Source organism: Poecilia mexicana, unplaced genomic scaffold, assembly GCF_051168715.1.
Source record: "Poecilia mexicana isolate PSO_F unplaced genomic scaffold, ASM5116871v1 scaffold_7, whole genome shotgun sequence".
Taxonomy (NCBI): domain Eukaryota; kingdom Metazoa; phylum Chordata; class Actinopteri; order Cyprinodontiformes; family Poeciliidae; genus Poecilia; species Poecilia mexicana.
In genome coordinates, this window is record NW_028263376.1 from 13,700,506 (window position 1) to 13,720,834 (window position 20,329).

Here is a 20,329-nt window from a genome sequence, read left to right on the forward strand (position 1 = left end):
TTGGACTTTTAATTTCTGTTTTTTTGGGCGTGTTAGAAAGAGAGTTGTTTCCAGTTTGAGTGGCGACTTGATTAGCCAATCATGAGCCTTACATTTTCTTCTGACCAATCAGCGCTACAAGCGGGTGGGGCTAGATTGACTGTAATCAGGGAATCCGGGGAGAAGTCGCGTTATTGTAGTTTGGGACTCTTCGTCCGTCCGGACGTCTCTACAGGAGGGTAAGCAGCTTTACTACTACTAAACGAGGCTTCGTGCAGAGCATGGCTTCTACATGTTGTAGCGATATAATGTATGGCAGCTGATTTTTGGCCGTGTTTGATAAATCTGTGGTCTTTGATGAGAATTATTTAACGTAGCAGTTAGCTGATGATGCTACCAGCCAGACAAAGATGGCGACTCTTCAACTGAAGTAGTGACGCAGTGTAAAGAGGCGGGTTAAAGCTTGTAGCGCGGAGTTGGAGCCATCAAACCGCACTGTATAGCAGTTATGTAAAGTATTAAAATGATATTGTTATTATTAGTGCGGCTTTTATTGTTTTTGTTTAGCAGTTGCGTTTATTTTATGTGTAAAAGGTTAACTGGCATTTACCCGCGTATTAAAACTGTAGAAAATAACGACTTCTAACTGTACGTTGTTACACTTATGATGAACGCATTTTAAATCTATATTTTTAATATTATTGTAGGTCTAAGATTCTTTAAATAATATTTATGACACTACATTATCATTCATAACAAATATAAGAGCTGACTAACCCGTTTCAAAGGTTTTTGTGGGTCAGAGTCTGGAAAGTCTGGGAACCAGTGATCTTGACAGCAGTTCCTCCTCCTAAGCAAACATGTGGCAACAGTTGAAAGGATTAACTCCCTTTCAACAGGGAGAAACGGGCTCAGTAATACTACTTACTGTAGGACAGGCTCAAGAAAAGAAAAACTTATCACATGGTTTTTGTTGTTATAGATAGTGGAATAATACAGATAAACCCATAAGCCAAGAAGCTCAAGTGGTTTTAGATCTCAGGAATTTAGTTACAAAGTTATTGTCTTAAACTTGTGTTTCTCAAACAGTTTAAAGTTTTTGCAAATTAGCCATCAGGGAATTCAGTTTCTTACCTAACAGCACTTAGGTAGGTGGTAAATATTCTCTCTGCTTTTTGGAAATTGAGTTGTTAGCATTTTATTACAGTTATGAGACCTTTGCTGTATGACAGTCTTCAGTCAGAGGCTGTTTCAGACTCATTGCGAGACTGAGATCCTTCCTGCCCACAGCATCATCATCCACAATAACAAAATATCAGAAAATGTATCCATTTTAGATTGAATTCTCTTCTCTTCCTTTTCTTTCCAGATTTAAGATGAACAGAATCAGAATACACGTTTTGCCCTCGAGTCGCAACCGGGTGAGTCAGACGGCCCGACCGCAGGAGCCCCAGGCCTGCGCCTTCACCCAGCGGCCCTGCACCCAGCCTCGCCTCGAGGGCTTCGACTTCTGCATCAAACACATCCTGGAGGACAAGAACGCCCCGTACAAACACTGTAGCTACGTCTCCGCCAAGAACGGCAAGCGCTGCCCAAACGCTGCTCCGAAGGCCGACAGGAAAGATGGGTACGTGGAGGGAGGTCAAGATTCATCCTCCTAGCTACTAACTGATTCAAACACGTTTTTCTTTTTCTTCCTTATGTTTCTGCTGCAGGGTGACGTTCTGTGCCGAGCACGCTCGTAGGAATGCGATGGCCCTGCGAGCTCAGATGAGGAAGGCTTCCTCAGGTCCGTCTCCGGAGGCTTTGCTGTCCCAGCTTAGCTGCTTCAACCGATCAGAGACCCACAGCCTAGACGGAGGACGCTCTGAGGCCAGCCGCATCCTGGGTAAGAGCTTTGGCTTGACAGCAAACTTAAATGTGAGAGGATTTACGTTTATTTTAGATCCTGAATGTCATTTTAGTTCAGGACCTGAATGCTGCGTATTTTTTCATCTAATTTATGGCTGGAGCTGACAATTGGTTTAGTAATCGATTAGTCTTTCAACTATTCAGATGATTAATCAGATAACTAAATTGGCAAATTATACAGATTTTTCATTTAACCACTTAAGCCTGGAAAAATATTAAAATGTGCAAATAAATAAATCAAATTTTTAAATGACAAAATAAGCATTTTATTTCTAGAGGGCAATAACATAATTCCTTTAGGGGAGTCTTGATCATTAAAAACTATTCTATTATTTTATTGTGTAGGGCTGACCTAATCTGTTGGATTAACAGATTAAAAATCGGATTTTAAAAAGTTCTTAAATAGATTTTCTTTTAAGAATTTGAACCTGGTGAAGCTAAAACTACCACCTGAGGAATTCTGGGTAGAAAATATTTACAGATGAAGTTTCTTTGTTTAATCTTAAATGCACAATATTCATATTGTTTATATATTCTCTTCTGTTGTTATTTCTTTCAGCAGATTACCTTTTTCTGTCTGCATACTCCAGTTAACGATTAGGCGATTACTAACTTAATTGGCGATTATTTCAATAATTGATTCATCACGATCAATCGTTTCTAATCTAATCTCTGTTTCTGTTGCAGATGAAGAAAGTCTGAGTGAAGAGGAGCAGGGCCCGCTGGTGTTGGACCAGACCTGGAGGGGAGATCCTGACAGCGAGGCTGACAGTGTTGACAGCGATCATGAAGATCCTCTGAAGTACGACGAAATGTTCAGCCATCTTTTCTTCTCCTAAATGTTTTATGTGTAGCAGAGTTGACAAGTTTAACATTTTGAACTCCTGTTCCGACCTACGAATCATTTCTTATCGTTTATTTTACAAAAGCATTTAACGTTATCCTCGTATTATATCTGTGCTCATTTAGATTTCTTTTCGATTACCTTTGCAGACATGCAGGGGTTTACACAGCAGAGGAAGTGGCTCTGATCACCAGAGAAAAGCTCATCAGGCTGCAGTCTCTGTACATCGACCAGTTTAAGCGCCTGCAGCATCTGCTGAAGGAGAAAAAACGCCGATACCTGCAAAACCGTAAACTGGAGCATGAAACCTTAGGTAACTACAACTACCTGCAGCCAGAAAGCATTAGATGAGATCTGTTCCCATAGAGTTCTGTAACACGATTTGTGCTTTTGGTTCAGGAAGCAGTCTGTTAACGGGACCTGAAGGTCTGTCCATGAAGGAGCGGGAGAACCTGAAGAAGCTGAAAGCTCTGCGTCGATACCGCCGCCGGTACGGAGTGGAAGCCCTGCTGCACCGGCAGCTCCGGGAGAGGAGGCAGGCGGTGACAGAGGGAGCCTCTCAGGTGAAAAAAGCATCATGAAAGGATCTATTAAAGTCTTATGAAAGTGTCGGTTACAACACAAAGTATTCAGTACCAGACCACATCCATCCAGCAGGCTTTGATGCACCCAGATCTGCTATCAATGAACTTATTAAACTTGGCTATTCACTTTTTAATAAATGTGACCTAAATCTTGTTTTTATTGCTCAGCTCACAATATCAATATAGTATTATTTGCAGGCCTGTTGCAATAATCACTAAATCAATTAATCATGTGATAAATCAAAACAAATTCAATAATTTCCGCTTACATGATTTATCATTTTTTCTCTTTTCTCTCTTTCTCCAAAAACTGGGTGATAAAAGTCTTCAGTCTGATGCTTTGGGCTCTACCAGCCCTTATAGACCCGTTTAGAGGCTTAATAATTCACTTTATTTGTTGTTTTGGATATTTGAAATGTCTTCCAGTTCCAGTGTTAAATGTTCATGAATATTTAAAGTTTAGTGATCTTTGAGAATGTGTTCTTGCATTTTATTACTTCAAAATGGTCTCAAAACAACATTATTGTTTATTGCAATAACTCCTGAGACAGTTTCTGGTCCAGGATCATTTGTTATTGCGACGGGCCTCGTCGAGACTTTTCAATATTTACAAAGTGGACTCCTTCCTTTTAATGAGAAAAAACCCTTGTTGCGTTTTGTTTCTACCATAAGTCACAAATCTGTTTCCACCAGAAAAATTTGACTGTTTTACTCATTTAAAGTGTTGCAGCTTCGTTTATTGTTGGGCAGGTTTTCAGTGGTTTCTATCCACCACTCAGCACTCATGCTAACAGCTCCAACTGAACCACATCAATAATTTTTCTGGTACCTTTTTCCTTAATTGTTGCATTTCTTTCTCCTGATATTTCCTGTTTTGCGCTGCAGCTCCACATGAGAGCCGTGGGTGAAATCTGCATGGCCTTCGTTGATGGAGTGAGATGCACCAACCCCTGCCTCCCGGTGGCCAGACACTGCCTCTCTCGTATCCTTCGCTCTACTTATGTTGAGTCACACAGTGGAGTTGTTGTTGTTGTTGTTGTTGTGGGTTTTGAATTAATTAACCCTTCGTCTGCCTTTCGTTTCTGCTTCGGCTCGGATCAAAAGCAGCAGCTTGCAGTAGCTGTTAGTTTTCTCTAAAAGGAGCCCAAAGTAAAACCTTCCCGTGGTCTGTTGATTTTCCCCAGACTTACAGGGACTAAATCAATTCAGTTGGGAGGAACAATCATGTCTAGAGCTCGGCGATGTGGCTCTTTATTCCATTTCCAGATTTTTTTTTTTACCTTTTGCTTTTTCTTCTAAAAAAAAAAATTATAATAATAAAAAAATTACAAATAACAGAAAATATTTTCAAAAAGTGGATTTTATTTCAGTCATCCCTTTTGGGAGTTGGATGATAGACTATTAGAGCCAAACTACATAAATCCTTATTTAATTATGAGAATATAATCATAATACTAGGTTAATAATGAAGCAATTTTACCAAAAGAATGTTTTGAAATTGCAAGAAAAAAGTCGTTTTAATGCTCAGTCGTTAAAGACGGTATAAAGACCAAACTTTTTTTCACTGTCTAAATAATCAGATCAAACTTTTCTTGTTTTAGGTTAATTAAAATTACCTAAATTATTCCTATTTTTTATTTTAAAAACGGTAAGATTAAAAGTATCTCATTATGGAGAATTAAAACTATCTTCTTTTGTTCATTTGTGTTGTTTTTATCTCCAAAGTGGTGCTATAAAAGTTTGAAAATTTAACATAAACTTATCTCCACATCACATCATAGTCTATAGGTTTGCAGTTTTGTGTATTTTTCCGCTTTTTACTGGGTTTTTAATCGTGTTTCTGTGTGAATTCCTTCTAATTTTCCTTAACAAGTCGCTGCTCAGACATCTGCCAGGACAGCAACCAGGTGCTTTTTAAAATCTGCCCGGGGCTGAAAGACGCTCCCTGCGACCGGACCGTCCACATGGGTCAGTCGGACGACCCCCGTTGCCCGCTGCACCTCACCCTGCCGCCGCCCATGTACCAGCCGGAGCAGGAGCCACCGCCGCAGGAGCACTTCACCCCATCCAGCAAGGACATGTACCTGAGCGCGGCAGAGCTGCAGCCCACAGAGAGCCTCCCACTGGAGTTCAGCGACGTACGTCTGACCTCTGCCGATACGCACCCACCATGACACAAACGTCTGCTGCTAACAGAATCGTTTCACAAACCAAAACAATGACAAACTAACCATTAATAAAATTAGTTTGGCATTTAATGTATCAAATTGATTGAATTGGTATAAATCCTTGGCAGTCCTAGAGTTGATTCCCTTTTTAAGCAGCAGGGGGCGACGCTGAGGTGTCGAATTGAGCTACATTGTTTGCAGTTGATCCATCTTTGACACTTGGTGCCTGCAGCATGGCGCAGCAGCTAACTTGTTTTAATTGGACATTTCCTTAAACATAAAACAAGGAAAATTAAGCCTGTCGCAGTTAATCAGTTAATCGCACAATAAATTAAAACAAGCTCAATCATTTCCATTTGCATCATTTATTATTTTTTCTTTCTTCCTACCAAGATCTGGATGATGAGTTTTCCATCTGGTGCTTTGACCTCAACTAGACCTTTTTTTTTTGAGAGACTCCATAATTTATTTTATGTGTCATTTCTGTTGTTTGTTTATTCTGAATATTTAAAATGTCTTCCAGTTCCAGTGTTAAATGTTCATAAGAATTTTAAGTTTATTAAGCTTTGAGGATGTTCTTGCTTTATGCCTTTACTATCATTTTTACTTAAATATCGTCTCAAAACAACAATATTATCGTTTATCGTGACAAGCTTAACTATAATTATTAAAACGAGTCATTTCAGCTCATTGATGGTAAGTTTTTGAACCTCTTTTATTGATTATGTCCTCTTGACGCGCTCCTGTGTGTTTTGCAGGACCTGGATGTGGAAGGGGACGGCATGCAGGGCCCCCCGTCCCCCCTGCAGTTTGACACGGCCCTGGCCCTGGAGGACCAGACCATCAGAGCCATCGCCGAGGCTCCGATGGACATCCTGACCGGAGAGGACCCAGAACCGGACCAGGTGGACCTGGACACCTCGGGACACGAGCTTTCAGAAAGAGACGTGGACGCCATCATGGATGATCAGGTCAGTTTGAGGCTCAACAGTGAAAACCATCTGGACTCCTCTGTGATTCCTCATAAGGACTAGATTTGATCTTAGTCAAAGAGACAAATGGATTTTGAAGTAGTTAATTATTTTTGACCATTTAATTTCATATTTGAATGAACAAAATGACTTTGTTCCTGTTTTAGAGCTTTGACATTTATGTTTCACACACATCAGACTATAATTATATCAAGTCATTCTCTGACCATAAAGTTGGTGTTTGGAAGAAAGCTTTTAGTTTTATAACTGTTGCCAAAAATAAAAATGTACATTCCTGTTTCTAGTTATTTAAGTTTTATGTAATAAATATAGATAACCCCCCATCCTGTTTTTTTGCATAACAATAATTTAAAGCTACTAAAAATGTTATTCAAGGCAATGATGACTGACTTTAAAATTTATAATGATACCATAGTCATGTCAGGAAAAGGACCACAAATGTCTCTGCAGACCACACACATCCTGGACCTAAAGTGTTTAAGCTTTTGCCTTTAAGGTTAATATTGTTTATGAAAACTAAAATGGGGGAAAAAACATTTTCCTTAACTGAAAGAAAAATAATCCAAAAAGGCATATCTATTTGAAACTGAATGAGCATTTAAAGATGACTAAGATTAACTGGATAATCTAGAAACTCTGCTTAGTTTTTTTGTCTTAGTAATTTGAAGTCTAGTTTTTTTGTTGTTTTTTTTCCTGCTGCTTTGACTGAATGTTTTAAGGTTACTCTGCCATATGTTACTTTTATATTTACTTCAGGACATAAAATCCAAGAGTTGTTGTTGCTGATCATCGGCTCTTCTTTTAAAGGGAAATGTGTCGACAAGTAGAGGTTTGTCTTAAAAATGGGGATTTTTAATGGTTAGCTAAAACTTGTTTGTTAATAACTTAAATGCTGTGTTTGACTTGAGGAACCAAACTTATTAAAGTCGCACAACCAGAGCAGAGAAACACCAGCTTATATTTTAGTTAACATAAATGTCACGTTTCAGTTCTTGTGAAAGTTTTGATTCTCAGTTTGTCTCATGACACAAAGCGGCTAGAAGAACCGCTACTGCTGTGGATTTTTAATGGCCGACCTCTCGTAGAAAAAGCTTTAATTTATTTCTGGTGTCTTTCCTCAGGTGGTGTCAGATGTAGGTGGAGGAGAAGAAGACGCCACTGACAGCTCGGCCCAAGACCTGGACCTGGCAGCCGGCGACGCTCCGCGATGAACCGAGGGCTTTTTATTTTTCTGCTACTTTTGGTTCCAGATAATTTGGTTCTGTGAATTGGTAATCTTCTGATCTACTGAAATACCTGGCGGTACTCAAGTGTTTGTTTGTTGTAATAAAAGGTGACAGAGGAACAAAACGCTCTCAGCTGGTTGTCTTTGCTTTAGTGCAGGGGGGCTCAAAGGGCGGCTCGGGGGCCGTTTGTGGCCCCTAGAGTAGTTCTGAAAGGTTTTTTAATGACCAATTTATGTCTTAAATGGAAAGTTTTAGGTGCAAATCAAGTGTTTTTCTGTTATTGTGTTGAGATTTGTAATTCATTGTAAGTGGGGCCACAAATCTCCAGCAATATTTTACTAAAAAACAGATTTAGTCACATGGTTAGTCAAGACAGTTTTCGTATCTGTTGCTGGAAATAAACTACAAATGATATTTTCAACTTTTTAATTCACCTTTTAGTTAAATTATTACATGTTAATTGTTGCTTAACAGGCAAAAAGAAAATATTCACAACAAAATCACTTTAGGTTTTTTTTATTGAAAAAGTTTATAATTTTGGCCCCTGAGTTTTTTATACCAGTAAAAAAACTTTTATTAGTAATTGTTTGTATTATAATCAAAGTTTTGCTATTGTTCCTAATAGGTGCCTCAAAATCCATTTTTTTATTGGTAATTGTTTGTATTATTATAATCAAAGTTTTGCTAAGCTAATGTTCCTAACAGGTGCCTCAAAATCCATTTTTTTCATTGTTTTAGTCCTGCTAAGCTTTTATAAGATGTCCAACTATGCAGCTAAACTAAATCTGGTAGATTAAACTGGGAGAATATTTGATTAAGCTGTTTCTCGTTAAGGAGATTTCAGCTAAGTGCTCTGTAAAATTCCTCCCCAGATTGTGAGATACTGTAGATTTTAGTTTCAACAATGAGCTGCGTGTTGCATTCAGTTCACTCTGGAAAACTAATGCTATGGAACTAGGGTTCCTACTGGATCCTGAAACGCGAGAAGAGAATTTTTAGACCTTTTTCCATCAATTTATCAAACTTCTTCCAGATCCAGGAGGGAAACCCAAACTTTTACTGCTCATAGAGGATCTCGATGTATTCCCAGACCAGAGGGTCTAAAGACTCCTAAATCTCCTCCATGTGTGCAGTTTTATAGTGCAATCAAGTAACTGTTAGCTCCAGTTGTAAAAATGCTGCAGCTATCAAATGTAAAAGAAATTTGATGTTTTAAAATTGGGCCTCTGTCTCTTTAAGAAGCTCCTGCTCTTTCTGGGACTCTGCCTTCAGCACATCGTCATGGCAACATTTCTCCATTTTGGTTTACAGTCTTAGGTTTCGTCTGCGGGTGGATCCGCAGAAGTTTCACCAGAAACGATCGTTTTCATAACCGGGTTCCAGAGAGGATGCATTTCAGAACTCCAGTTTCCTGTAACAAACATGGCGCCATTCTGTGTTTTCTGCATCATTTTTTCTTAATTTTAAAATGTAAAGACTGGTTGGATGCAGTAAATTTGTAAGAGGGTAATTGCATTCAGTGGTTGATGTCTTACACCTGGTGAGACCTTGAAGATGTACCTAATAAATTGGTCAGTGAGTGTAAAACTGTTAATCATCACCTGAAATAAACCCTCGTCTCAGTTTGGGGAAATGTGTAGATATGAAGAAAAGTGGACCGATAAAAGCGCCTTGAGGAACTCCACATGTGAATTAGAAGTTAAAACTGCCCAATGAGACAAAGGGGGAAATATTTTTAGTTTTTTCCCTGTTCAAAAAAAACAAAAAAAAAAACATTTGAGAATGTTCGTCTTTATGCTCATTTTGGACACATTTACTGCAAAGTTCTAGAATATCGCCGTTCCTGGTGGCAGCATGTTAGTTCTGGTAGTTCTAGACAATTTGACAGTTTCTTTGGTTGATGCATGTTTGGTTTTGGATGCAATGATGACGAGTTACTCAGTACTTTACTCAGTAGACATTTTACCAAATACTTTTTACTCTTACTTGAGTAAAAACATGCTGTGCTACTTTTACTGGAGTACAATTCTCTGCCCACCTCTGGTTCTGACCCAGTTATAGTTTCTAGGTTTACAGTAAAGCTCAACTTCTTGGAGCCACCTCAAAAAAAAAAAAGAAAAAAGAAAAGGGGAAAAAAATGGGGCGGGTTCGGCCGTTTTCATGCAATGACATCACTTTTCCTCCGACCCAAACACAGAACACAACGCCGAGGCAGAGGAGGGGACAGCGGCCGCTGGCTGCATTGGAGCCGCCGCTGCGACAATGAGCACAAGCCGCTTATAAACGCCAAACATTTGGAGGTTTTTTCATCCTTATCAGCCATGATCCGGAGGAGACGCGCTTCTACCGGATGAGGTGAGCGCAAAATGAAAAACGCACTTTCTGTGTGGCGAAATGCTCGCTCGCCGGCCGAGATTTTGCAGGAATACCGTAACAGCACCGGGTGAAGCGAAGCTCTGGTCGGTTCTAATGTTTCATGATGGATGTTTAATTCTAAGCGTTTTGTTGCTGTTTGTGGAAGAAGCTTCAGGGCGTTTCAGCTCTCTCTCCCCGTCGGAGGGGACTCGTTTCGGCGCAGTGTTTGGGTCTGCAGGGCCCGTCCTTAAAGAGAAAATACAACCATTTTACCAACACTTCTACCTCTAAAGCAAATGTGGGTTTAATCCGCGTTTAGGACTGAGATGTAGGGTTTTATTTAGCCTCGAAACCCAGAAAGAGGAACCCAGAGAAGGAACTGGTGTGTGCGGCTCTGGTTTCATCCTGCAGCTTATTTATGATGGAAATCAGCTGCGCCTCTTTGAAAGCAGTGATGCTCCACAATCAGAAGTAATACATTAATAACAAGCGATAATAGCTCATCTGATAATGGATTAATGAGTTTAGATATTGAATAATTTCTATGAAGAAAGAAAACTGTAAAAATGTCACTTCCCTTGTGTGCAGGGGTGCTTCCAGGAGGCTTTAAAAGGGGGCGGTCAGAAAGGGGGGCACCAGAATAAGATTGGATGAATGAATAAATGTTGCCACATCTTGTCTTAAATTTAAAAATATGCATATAAAGTCTCTTTAAAATCATGCTTCAGGATGGAAAAATGTGTTGTCTTGTTTATAATTCATTTTGATAAATTTCTTACTACGTTAAGAATTTTTATTTATTGTTGTCAATATAACTTCCTCTTAATTGTTTAATACTCCCCCAAACTGTCTAAATTATTAATGTTCCCATTTTTTCTACTTTTTGCTCTATGAAAATATCAGTGAATGTGAAAATATTATTAAACTCAAGTCAGTTTGATGATATAAATCACCTTTTTATGTGACTGGCTTCATAAAGGACCATATTATAAAAGGGAATGTTTGTCAACAGCAGCATTTGTGTTTTATGGGACTGATTGCTGCGACACGGATACAGTTACCTGAAAAGGAAGTAGTATTTATTGTCACAAACGTTGTCACCATTGATGGTTTTATTTGTGTCCAGCTGTCATGCAAATCTTAAAAATGTTGCAAAAAATAAAAAATAAAGAAAATGTGTTGTTTTTCCATCTACTGGTTTGGAGCGAATCAGTCAGACTAACAGTAGTTTTGTCAGATGTTGACGCTACATTTGGCTGTAATAAACAGGAAGTAGAGGTTGCAAATGTGGACGACACAGAAACGACTTAGAAACCCGGACTTATATATTTTTCTGAGTTTTGTTCCTATGGTAAGGCACAGATCTACTACGTCAGAAATTATTCGGAAAATGTTTCTGTCTCTCCTTTACTGCATCAACTCATTTTCTGAAAAACCAAAAACTGCCTCAAGCAAGTGTAGTTTTATTTTTTGAAAAATGAGGAAGATATTTTGAACTTTGCAATTTCCATCAGCATTTTCTAATACAAAACCTAAAAAACTTTGATGGAAACCCAGATGTTAGCACATAGCAGCGCGGCCCGACTCAGCTAAACGCTCCACAGTTTGGGTAATTTTCCTTGTCTTGTTTTTATAAATCCTTGCTGATCATCTATTATTAAATTGGTTAGGTATTTATCTAATCTCCTAGATGGAGCTTTACACAAAATCTTTGTATCACATCCCATGAGACTGATTCCTCTATATGAGGAGCATTCAGTCGGTGGTTTGTTTGGTTTTAGTAGAAGAGTTATTGTAGCTATTCTCAGTGAGTCCGGGAGTATTCCAGCTTTATATGATTCTTCATACATATTGAGAAGTGGTGGGATTAATTTATTTTTAAATGTTTTATAAAATCCTATTGGGAGTCCATCAGGACCTGGCGTTTTACCGCTATTCATGTTGTCTATTGCTTCAGATAGGTCTTCTATTGTTAAAGGGCTATCAAGAGTAGTTTTCTCTTCCTCCAACAGGGTTTTGAATTTTAATTGATTTATAAATGCAGTTTGTGATTCTTTGATTCCAGAGTATTCAGATTCATACAAGGTTTTGTAGTATTCTCTAAAAATTTCATTTATTTCTGAAGGGTCTGTGGTTAAAATGTCCGATTTGGATTTTATGCTGTCAATTGCTCTTTCCGCTTGAATCCGTTTTATCCTCCAAGCCAATAATTTACCGGCCTTTTCTCCTTGATCATAAAATGCTTGTTTTGTCCACATTAAAGTTTTTGCCACTTTCTCTGTCGTTGATTTATCATATTTGGTTCTTAAAACAATACGTTTGTGTAATTTTGTAGGATCATTGCTCTGATAAAGTTCTGCTTCGCTGGATTTCATTTGTCTCTCTAATGATTTTAATTCTTGGTTATATTGTTTATTTTTGTTGCCGCTATAGCTGATAATTTCTCCTCTAATATAGGCTTTATAGGCTTCCCATCTAATACTAGCTGTGGTTTCGTCTTTATTCATTTCAAAATATTTGTCAATGCAGGTTTCTATGAATGTAACAAATTTTGAGTCTTTAAGCAAAGTGTCTGCATCCTCCATCGTTTCACCCCTTGATCAGTCTTATTTACTTTAATTTCCAGGGATACTGCAGCATGATCACTGATTACAATACTATTATACCGTCAGTTCTCCACCTGAGGCAGTAACTCCACAGAGATTGAAAATAATCAATACGTGAATGGGATTGGTATGTACTTGAATAACATGAAAATTCCCTGTTATTTGGATTCCTTGTTCTCCATACTTCATTTATTCTTAAATCTTCTATATAGTTAAGAAGTATTTTCCTGGTTTGTGTATGACTGGTATCAATTTGAGTAGATTTATCCAGACTTGGGTTTAGGGTGCAATTAAAGTCTCCTCCTATTATATAAAGTCCCTCCAGGATTGACAAGGTTAAGAATACATTTTCATAGAAGGATGGGTTATCATTGTTAGGTCCATACATGTTTATCAAATTTAGTTTTAATGTTGATATATGTCCCTGCACAATAATATATCTCTGATTGTCCTTATAGTTTGAAATGGTATTGACTTGTGTATAAGAATAATAACTCCTCTGGCGTGACTAGTGAAGGAAGAGTGGTACACCTGACCCTGCCATCTTTTGGTTATCTGATGCATTTCTGGCTCCATCAAATGAGATTCTTGTAGGAAAACTATTTTAGATTTCAAATAGTTTAATCGGTCTATTACTTGTTTCAATTTAGTTAGTTTTTTTATTCCTCTGACATTCCAGCTTGTAATTCTGATATTTTCCATATTTCCTTTGAGTGTATTCTCCATATCAGATTATTTAGTTTACTATTACACTAAAATGTAATAGTAAACATTACATTTTAAAAAGGAAATTTCGAACACTGTCCTCGGAGCTATTCACCGAGCTGCCATTCCGGTTCTCGGTCACGTGACCCCCCAAAAATCATATTCTTTATAAAAGTCACATACTTCAGCTTTGAGAAGTCTGGAAAATGCAACTAAAGTTATTCAGCGTTCAGCTGTTGTTGGTTTGACATCCAGGGTATCCTGATTTCAGCAGTTGGTACTTTTTCGTCTATGCAGCAACAAGTGAACCTTTAAGGTCTATAAGAATCGAAAATCGAAGCTCAACTTGTAAACATCAGGATTTTATCAGAAGGAGAGCAGGGATGAGAAAACAGACCAGCATCTGAGTCTGACTGGGTCTGTGGTTCTGCTTTGTGCTTTAACAATGCTGCTTTTCTTTAATCAGGACGGCACGTTTTCTCAATGGTTCCCTGTCACGAGGAGCGGATTGTTCCTTGTTTGTTTTCACTTCATAAAGTGTTTTTATCACCACCAGCACATGTGTTAATAATGCCAATAATATCTGGGCCAATCAGAGATTAAACTGGGGTTTAAGACCTCTATGAAATAGTTGCGGCGTTATCAAAGAGTCTGTTTTCGTTTGGAGCTTAATGATCTCGGCACTGCTGGTTGGAGGCCAGAGATGTGCTCATGCTGTTTTCATTGTCTTGTCGTTTTCCTGTTTTTTTGTTGTTTTTTTTCTGAACAAAGAGTGAGCTTGACTTCAGAAGAAACGAGGGTGGAATGACTGGGAAGAATTTGGGCTGTAAAATATTTAGCTTTCACTGAAGATCTGCTGAAACGTTCGATGAATTTTTTAGTGTTTGCAGGCTGCTTTATCCTCATCCTAATGCTTTTCTTTTCTAGATTTTATGCTGATTTAGTGTTGCAGTTTGCTGCTTTTGGCAGCTTCTGATAAACACTGTCTATCATGTACGACATCTGCAAAAACCACATTTTAAAAAAAGGCTCATTTTAAACAAAGACCTTGTTGTTTGAGCCTGATTTGTTTTATCTATAATATAAACCTAAATTCTTCTTCTGTGACTCTATTACATTCCTGCCTGACCGATAAAAGCGATAATGATGCAGCATAAATGGGAAACTTTGGTATTTTCTTCTCTTTTTGATGATGATGCTCTGCAGATTGTGTTGCCAGTTAGCAGTGGAAGGCAAAATGTAACTTTTCCCTTTGATTCAGCAAAATGATTCACAAGTTGATGACATATTTATGATTGAAATAGTCGTTTTGAGGTGGCACTGAACAAAAGTGAAACATTGGATTGAAGCGTAACCAGAAGAAGAAAACACAATTCTATCATTTTAGACTTTTGGAAATCTTTATTTATGATGCATTTTAGAGTTGTGGGCTTTTTTTCTGTGTCTAGTTCAAGAAGATTGTAATAAATCGTGTTATATTTACATTTATGTTTAGCTTGATACAGATAAAATAACATTTGATGATGTATTGAAGGTAAAAATCTACTTTTTAAGATGAAGACCAAGTTTATCTGGTCAAGGATGCACAGAATCCTCTGTGCTAGCGTTAGAATCACAACCATTAGCATCATAACCATTAGCCAAGCAGGTCTTTGAGCTGACCTGCATGAAATTACTACAAGATGGATGTGTAATCTACGGCTAGTGGCTAGTTAGCTAACTCCTAGCTCAGTGGAGCTAACTCCTTTAGCACTTTTGTGAACTTTGAAAACATTTATTTAGCTCCTAGCTAAGTAAAGTGCTAATTTACTTGGGTGTTTTGTAAACTTAAAGTTGAAAAACATTTGACAATATGAAGTTTTGGTTCTTGACTGTTAACAATTCTTGAAGTAGTTGGAAGAAGAAGCTACATGCTTTCAAAGTTAGCGAAAGGAGAAATTAGCCTCGCGGTTAGCACATTCTCAGATTAGCAGAATGAATCGTTTTTCTCTACAGAGAAAAACGATTCATTTTCTGTTTACACCTGTTGGCTCGTTGCTCTCTGCTGATGATGCATCATCTCTCCATATATGGTCATAAAATTATGTTTTCTGAAGGCCTTCGTCTAAAAGTTTGTGTTTTTTCAAAAAGTCTGCTTTCAAACGACTTACATTCTAAGAAAAGCATTTAAAAGGCCATTATTTTTATTTATGCACTACTAGCCATGTCATATCAAATTTTTCTGGATGATAAATTGTTCCAGAAGTTACTGCGATAAACGATAATGTTGTTGTTTTGAAACAATTTTAAAGTAATATAATGATAATAAGGGCATAATAATCTCAAAGATCAATAAACTTTAAATTCTAATGACCATTTAGCACTGGAACTGGACGACATTTTAAATAATCCAAAATGAATAAACAAAACAACCGAAACAACAAATAAAATTAACTATGACGTCTCTGTAAACAAAATGATCCTTCAGAAACAACTTTTGTCATCCAGTGTTTGGTGGAAAGAGAGGAAAGAGAAAAACGTTATTGAAATAGAAATTCATTTTAATTATCGTCCAATTAATTGAATTATTGCGACGCTTTTGGGTTTTGGCCACAGAAATATAATTAAATATATCAATTTGTACACTTATGTCCACCTAGTTTAAGAATAAGAAGTTTTCCCTCAATAAAATTACTTTTTGAACCAGACCACCTTTATTTGTTTGTATTTCTTGCAGCTTAAACTTGCAGCTTATCAGCAGCTGCTAGCATGGAAACGCCAAATTACTTTCCTGGGTCAAAATTTGCAATCTACCTTTCTGCTGTGGAATAACTGGGATAATATTATTTCTAAATTTATCTGTCAGACCTGAAATCCAGAACTGAAAAGCGGCGGTACTGAGTGAGGAGCATGCAGAGCCTGAACACGGCGTTGGGGGTTGGTGTGTGTGGATAAATGTGGTTCCACTCTGGGCTCGCGGTGTGACGTTTTGGGTCTGTGCCGCCCGTGTTTGGTGCCGATTGAAGTTTCTCCAAGTGCCCAGTCGCAGTGCAACTTTTGAGATAGCGTTTCCAAGCTTTGCAGCATTACATCACGAGAAGTCATGCCAACAACTTACTGAAGCGGAATGGGCAGCATGAGTGCCGGCTTGCTCTCTCTCTCTTTCTCTCTGTTCGCCTGTAATTGTTCACAGATGTTCTGAAGGCATTTCTGTCCCACATCTTGTATCGGGCGGTTCGCGTAGACGCCACATTCGCTGCTGAGACTTTATTAGAAAGGAAACGTGGCACAGACCAAGTGTTTAATTTGGATGCTGGTCCCGTTAACTCGTTTAGCTCGTTAAAGTATTTACAAGAGTTGCAAAAAGGTTCATTCCTCAAGAGAAAATTCTTAAACAGTTCTTGTAACTTTGCAAGACATGATGTGTCCCCTAACATAGGCGTATCACTACAATGCCAGGACAAGAAGTCTGGGTTTATGGTCAGTTGTGTTGGATTTTCTGTCAAGAACCAACCAATAAAATCTTAATTGTTGTAAATTAACCAGGAAATCGAAAATGAAAGAGAAAAACGTTTAAATGAAATGCATTTTAAAGATGCCACCAGAGTGATTTGAAAACAAATAATCTGGAAAAGTATGGAGTGTTTTTCAGGTGGGGAGGTAAATGAGAAGAGCAAATAACTGCATCAAAAAATGCAGCTGGAACCAGAAGTTTACATCCACCGAAAGCAAAGACAGATCAAACTGTTTTTCTTCACTGCCTGAAGTTAAATCAGATAAACTACCAAAATTACTTCTACTTACTAAAAGTAACAAAAATGAGGAAAGATGTCAGATTTTAATTTATTAATTTGAAGTTTACATATATTTGGCCAGTATTTAGTTGGATTTCCTTTGAACTGTATCAGTTTGGTAATTTACTTAGTTTTCCTTAAACATATTTGTAATTTTTCTCTTTAGTTTCATCAAACCACAAAACATTTCTCCAGAAATGAAGTGTTTATTCTTGTGTCCTTCTGCAAACTACAATCTGGCTTCCTGTTATCTTCTTTGACATTTCTCCCAGTAGTAACTTCCTATTGTTGATCACGTGACTCGTTTAAAATGTTTCCAATGCAGTTTTGTGAAATTTGGAAATGGCCGAAAAAACACCTCAACCTAGCGCAAAAACTTTTTATCAAAAACCTTTTTAAACTTGTCGTGTTTCCATTAAGCAAATTTACTTTCGTATTTCCAATTTGTGCAGTTTTATGGCCAAAGGAAGTGCAGCTGCTGATGCAGAATATTTTGCTGTGCAGCTCCCATGATGAAGCTGCCTGTGATTCTGTTTAATCCCAGCTGTGTCTGGTGAAAGGATTATACAGACACAGGTGAAAGATGATCAGGTGTTGGTGGTAATTTATCTGCCAACGCGTCCCAAAGCCATGCGCCGTTTCTGTTTCCTCTGCAGCGGAGAACATTCCACAGTTTGTTATTCCAGGTTGCATTTTCTCATGCAGCCTCCAAACTACTCGAGGTATTTGACTTCTGATTATGGAGGAGAAACAGTTGTACAAGATGGAGAATATGCACAGCTAAAAGTGCAGCTCAGAAAATTAGAACATTGTGAAAAATAATTAGCTTATTTTACAGAGTAAAACTAATGTATAGGTTTTTACACAGATTTTTTTTTATTTTTGACGCTTTTATTTTAATTTTGATTGCAGATAATAAAAAAACAAATTCAGTGTCTCAGAAAATTTGAATATTGTGAAAATGTTAAATACTGTATTCATAAAAAGTTGAGAGGAAGGAAAAAATGTGGTAGAAAAAGGTGCAACAGCCACTACAAATCCTAAAAACTGGTTACAAAATAGAGCTAAAAAATCGTATCACAATATAATTGTGTCATATTAGTTGATATCGTTAATTATTGATTGATTTTTTGTTTTAAATATGAAATACTATCAAACTGGTGGTGTGACTTTTCCTTTTATCTTCAGTTTTCACTCCACGCCATTTTAAACAGTTACGAGGCAAAGTGCAAAACTGCTGCTGCGCAAGTCGCTCAACACGTTGTTGCTAGGTAACCACAAGTTACTCAACACGTTGTTGCTAGGTAACCACAAGTTACTCAACACGTTGCTAGGTAACCGCATAGTGAGCGAGTCAGTTGATGCCACGCTTCATTTCTTCCTGTTTAAACCTGCATTACACCCATATTTTAATACACAAACATAAAATGCACTACATTTATAAAACTGGTATCAAATGTGAAACGTACACATCTCCTTTTTTTGTTTTCACTAAAAGAAATTTCATAAATCTGAAAATCTGGAATAGAAATCTGCATTTCTTTCTATTTCAAGGTTTGACCATTTTAGATTTTAATGTAGAGATAATTCATAATTCAGTCTAGACTTATCATTTTTGATTGAATTTTGTTTTTTATTGATGATTTTGAAGCAGGAGATGTTTCTTTAGGGCGTTTTTAACTGTGATTTTCCGCATAGCCCGATGAGTCTTGTTTGTTTTCATCACAACAGGAAAACAATCAAGGACAAATCAGATCAAATCACCCTTAGCAACTTTTATCCTGTCTTCATATCTGTGCATTGCTGTTTTATCCTTTCCTGTTTTCATTTTCCGCATGCCAACAATCCTTTTCACCCACTTCAGAGTGAATTTACTGTAGTTTAGTATTTTCATGAGTTACAGAGATAAATTGGTACAAATCTTAATGTTCTCTTGCATTTTGCGAGCTTCCAACAAGGAATGTGCAGATATTTTATTCCTTTCAAGGTCAAGATTTGTTGCGTTTACGGCTGAATTTGAAGAATTCAGAAAATGCACCTCAGACTTCAAAGAACACTGGAAACCTGCCAGGCGAAGCCCGATTGGTGGATTTATCAAAATATCCATATCGAATTGAAGCGCCTCAACTGCAGAGGAGAAAATAAATGACATACTCACATATTTTTCTCAGCAGAATGTTAATAAAACATGAAGAGGGAAAAATCTTCATGTTTTTCTACATTTAAAAATGGATTTTAATAGTCGTTTAAAATTCAGTATAAAAATAAAATAACATCTCTCTCAGCTAATCTGTTATTCAGCTCGCGTTTCAGGCTGTCGGAGTTTATTTCATGGTTGGTTTCATGAAGCAACATCTGGATTTAACAAAGCCGGCTAACCTTGAACGTTCAAGGTCGGTCTGACTGTGAAATATCGCTTTAATAGGTCACAGTTTGTGGGTTTTCCAGGTTGCACAGACCAACATGACAATAATTCAGCCGGTTTGATGTTTGCAGACGGGTCAGAACCTCCTGCTGTCATCATATGTAGCTTATGCACCCCTGCGCTTTGCATAAACGGATCCGCTTTGAAGACGGGGCCTGGCTGGGACCCGGGCCCCGCGTTATCAGCGATCAGCGCGGCCCTTTATCGCCTCGCTGTCTGCTGCACGCAGGTTGTGTCGTTTCCATGGTTATGCACCAAAGGCGCCTCTGGAGTTCGCATTAGCATAGAAAAATATTCATCAGATTTCCCACAGAGCCGCCACAATCCGGCAGAGCTCCCAGCAGGAGGCAGAGCCGACTGAGAGCTCCACATGGCGCCGTCGTCCTCATCATCATCATCACAACTGTTTACGCGCACTCAGCGAAGAGTCTGACATCAAAGAAATCTGCGATCTGCATTGTTTCCCCGCAGGTGGGTTTCTTCTCCCCGCTGAACCTCCTCAGCTCAAACCTCACTGAGAAACTCGAGCGTTGGTGGGAACACCACCAGGGAAACCTAAAACATCAAACCCAAATTCAAAATCCTCAATATGAATCCCCCGAAAATTCCTCTGTCTGGTGAAAATATGGTCGAATATTTCAGAATCACTGCAAAAACACAAAATATTACCAAGATTTATTGGTAGTTTCTTGTACTAGTTCACTTGAAATAAGACAAAATTAACTTAAAAGTAACTTTTCATGAAGATGGAGGAGCTTCTA

At 38.1% G+C, this 20,329-nt stretch overlaps 2 protein-coding genes and 1 non-coding gene across 3 annotated transcripts in view; all 3 read left to right on the forward strand.

The window, feature by feature from the left end:
- Nucleotides 1-121: 121 nt before the first annotated feature.
- Nucleotides 122-7,828, forward strand: kansl2 (KAT8 regulatory NSL complex subunit 2). The gene is made up of 10 exons (XM_014991887.2): nt 122-218; nt 1,349-1,606; nt 1,695-1,867; nt 2,578-2,692; nt 2,884-3,047; nt 3,134-3,297; nt 4,204-4,300; nt 5,203-5,456; nt 6,245-6,457; nt 7,600-7,828. Exons 2-10 carry the CDS (start codon nt 1,356-1,358, stop codon nt 7,687-7,689), a joined length of 1,521 nt encoding a protein of 506 aa, XP_014847373.2. The 5' UTR covers nt 122-218; nt 1,349-1,355; the 3' UTR covers nt 7,690-7,828.
- On the forward strand, nt 4,406-4,542 carry LOC148158384 (small nucleolar RNA SNORA2/SNORA34 family). Its single transcript, XR_015763887.1, has one exon. It is a non-coding gene; the product is annotated as a small nucleolar RNA SNORA2/SNORA34 family (small nucleolar RNA).
- A 507-nt stretch (nt 7,829-8,335) lies between the features above and the next one.
- Nucleotides 8,336-20,329, forward strand: part of nckap5l (NCK-associated protein 5-like) — a 49,638-nt gene continuing 37,644 nt past the window's right edge. Inside the window, exon 1 of the mRNA XM_014991890.2 lies at nt 8,336-10,059. The gene's annotated coding sequence lies outside the window, so the exon portion shown is untranslated. The remainder of the gene's footprint in view (nt 10,060-20,329) is intronic.

Coding starts and splice junctions, on each gene's coding strand:
- kansl2 (XM_014991887.2), top strand. CDS start 1,356: ATGAACAGAATCAGAATACACGTTTTGCCCTCGAGTCGCAACCGGGTG. Junction 4,301..5,202: donor GGCCAGACACTGCCTCTCTC/GTATCCTTCGCT, acceptor GTCGCTGCTCAG/ACATCTGCCAGGACAGCAAC. Junction 6,458..7,599: donor ACGCCATCATGGATGATCAG/GTCAGTTTGAGG, acceptor GTCTTTCCTCAG/GTGGTGTCAGATGTAGGTGG.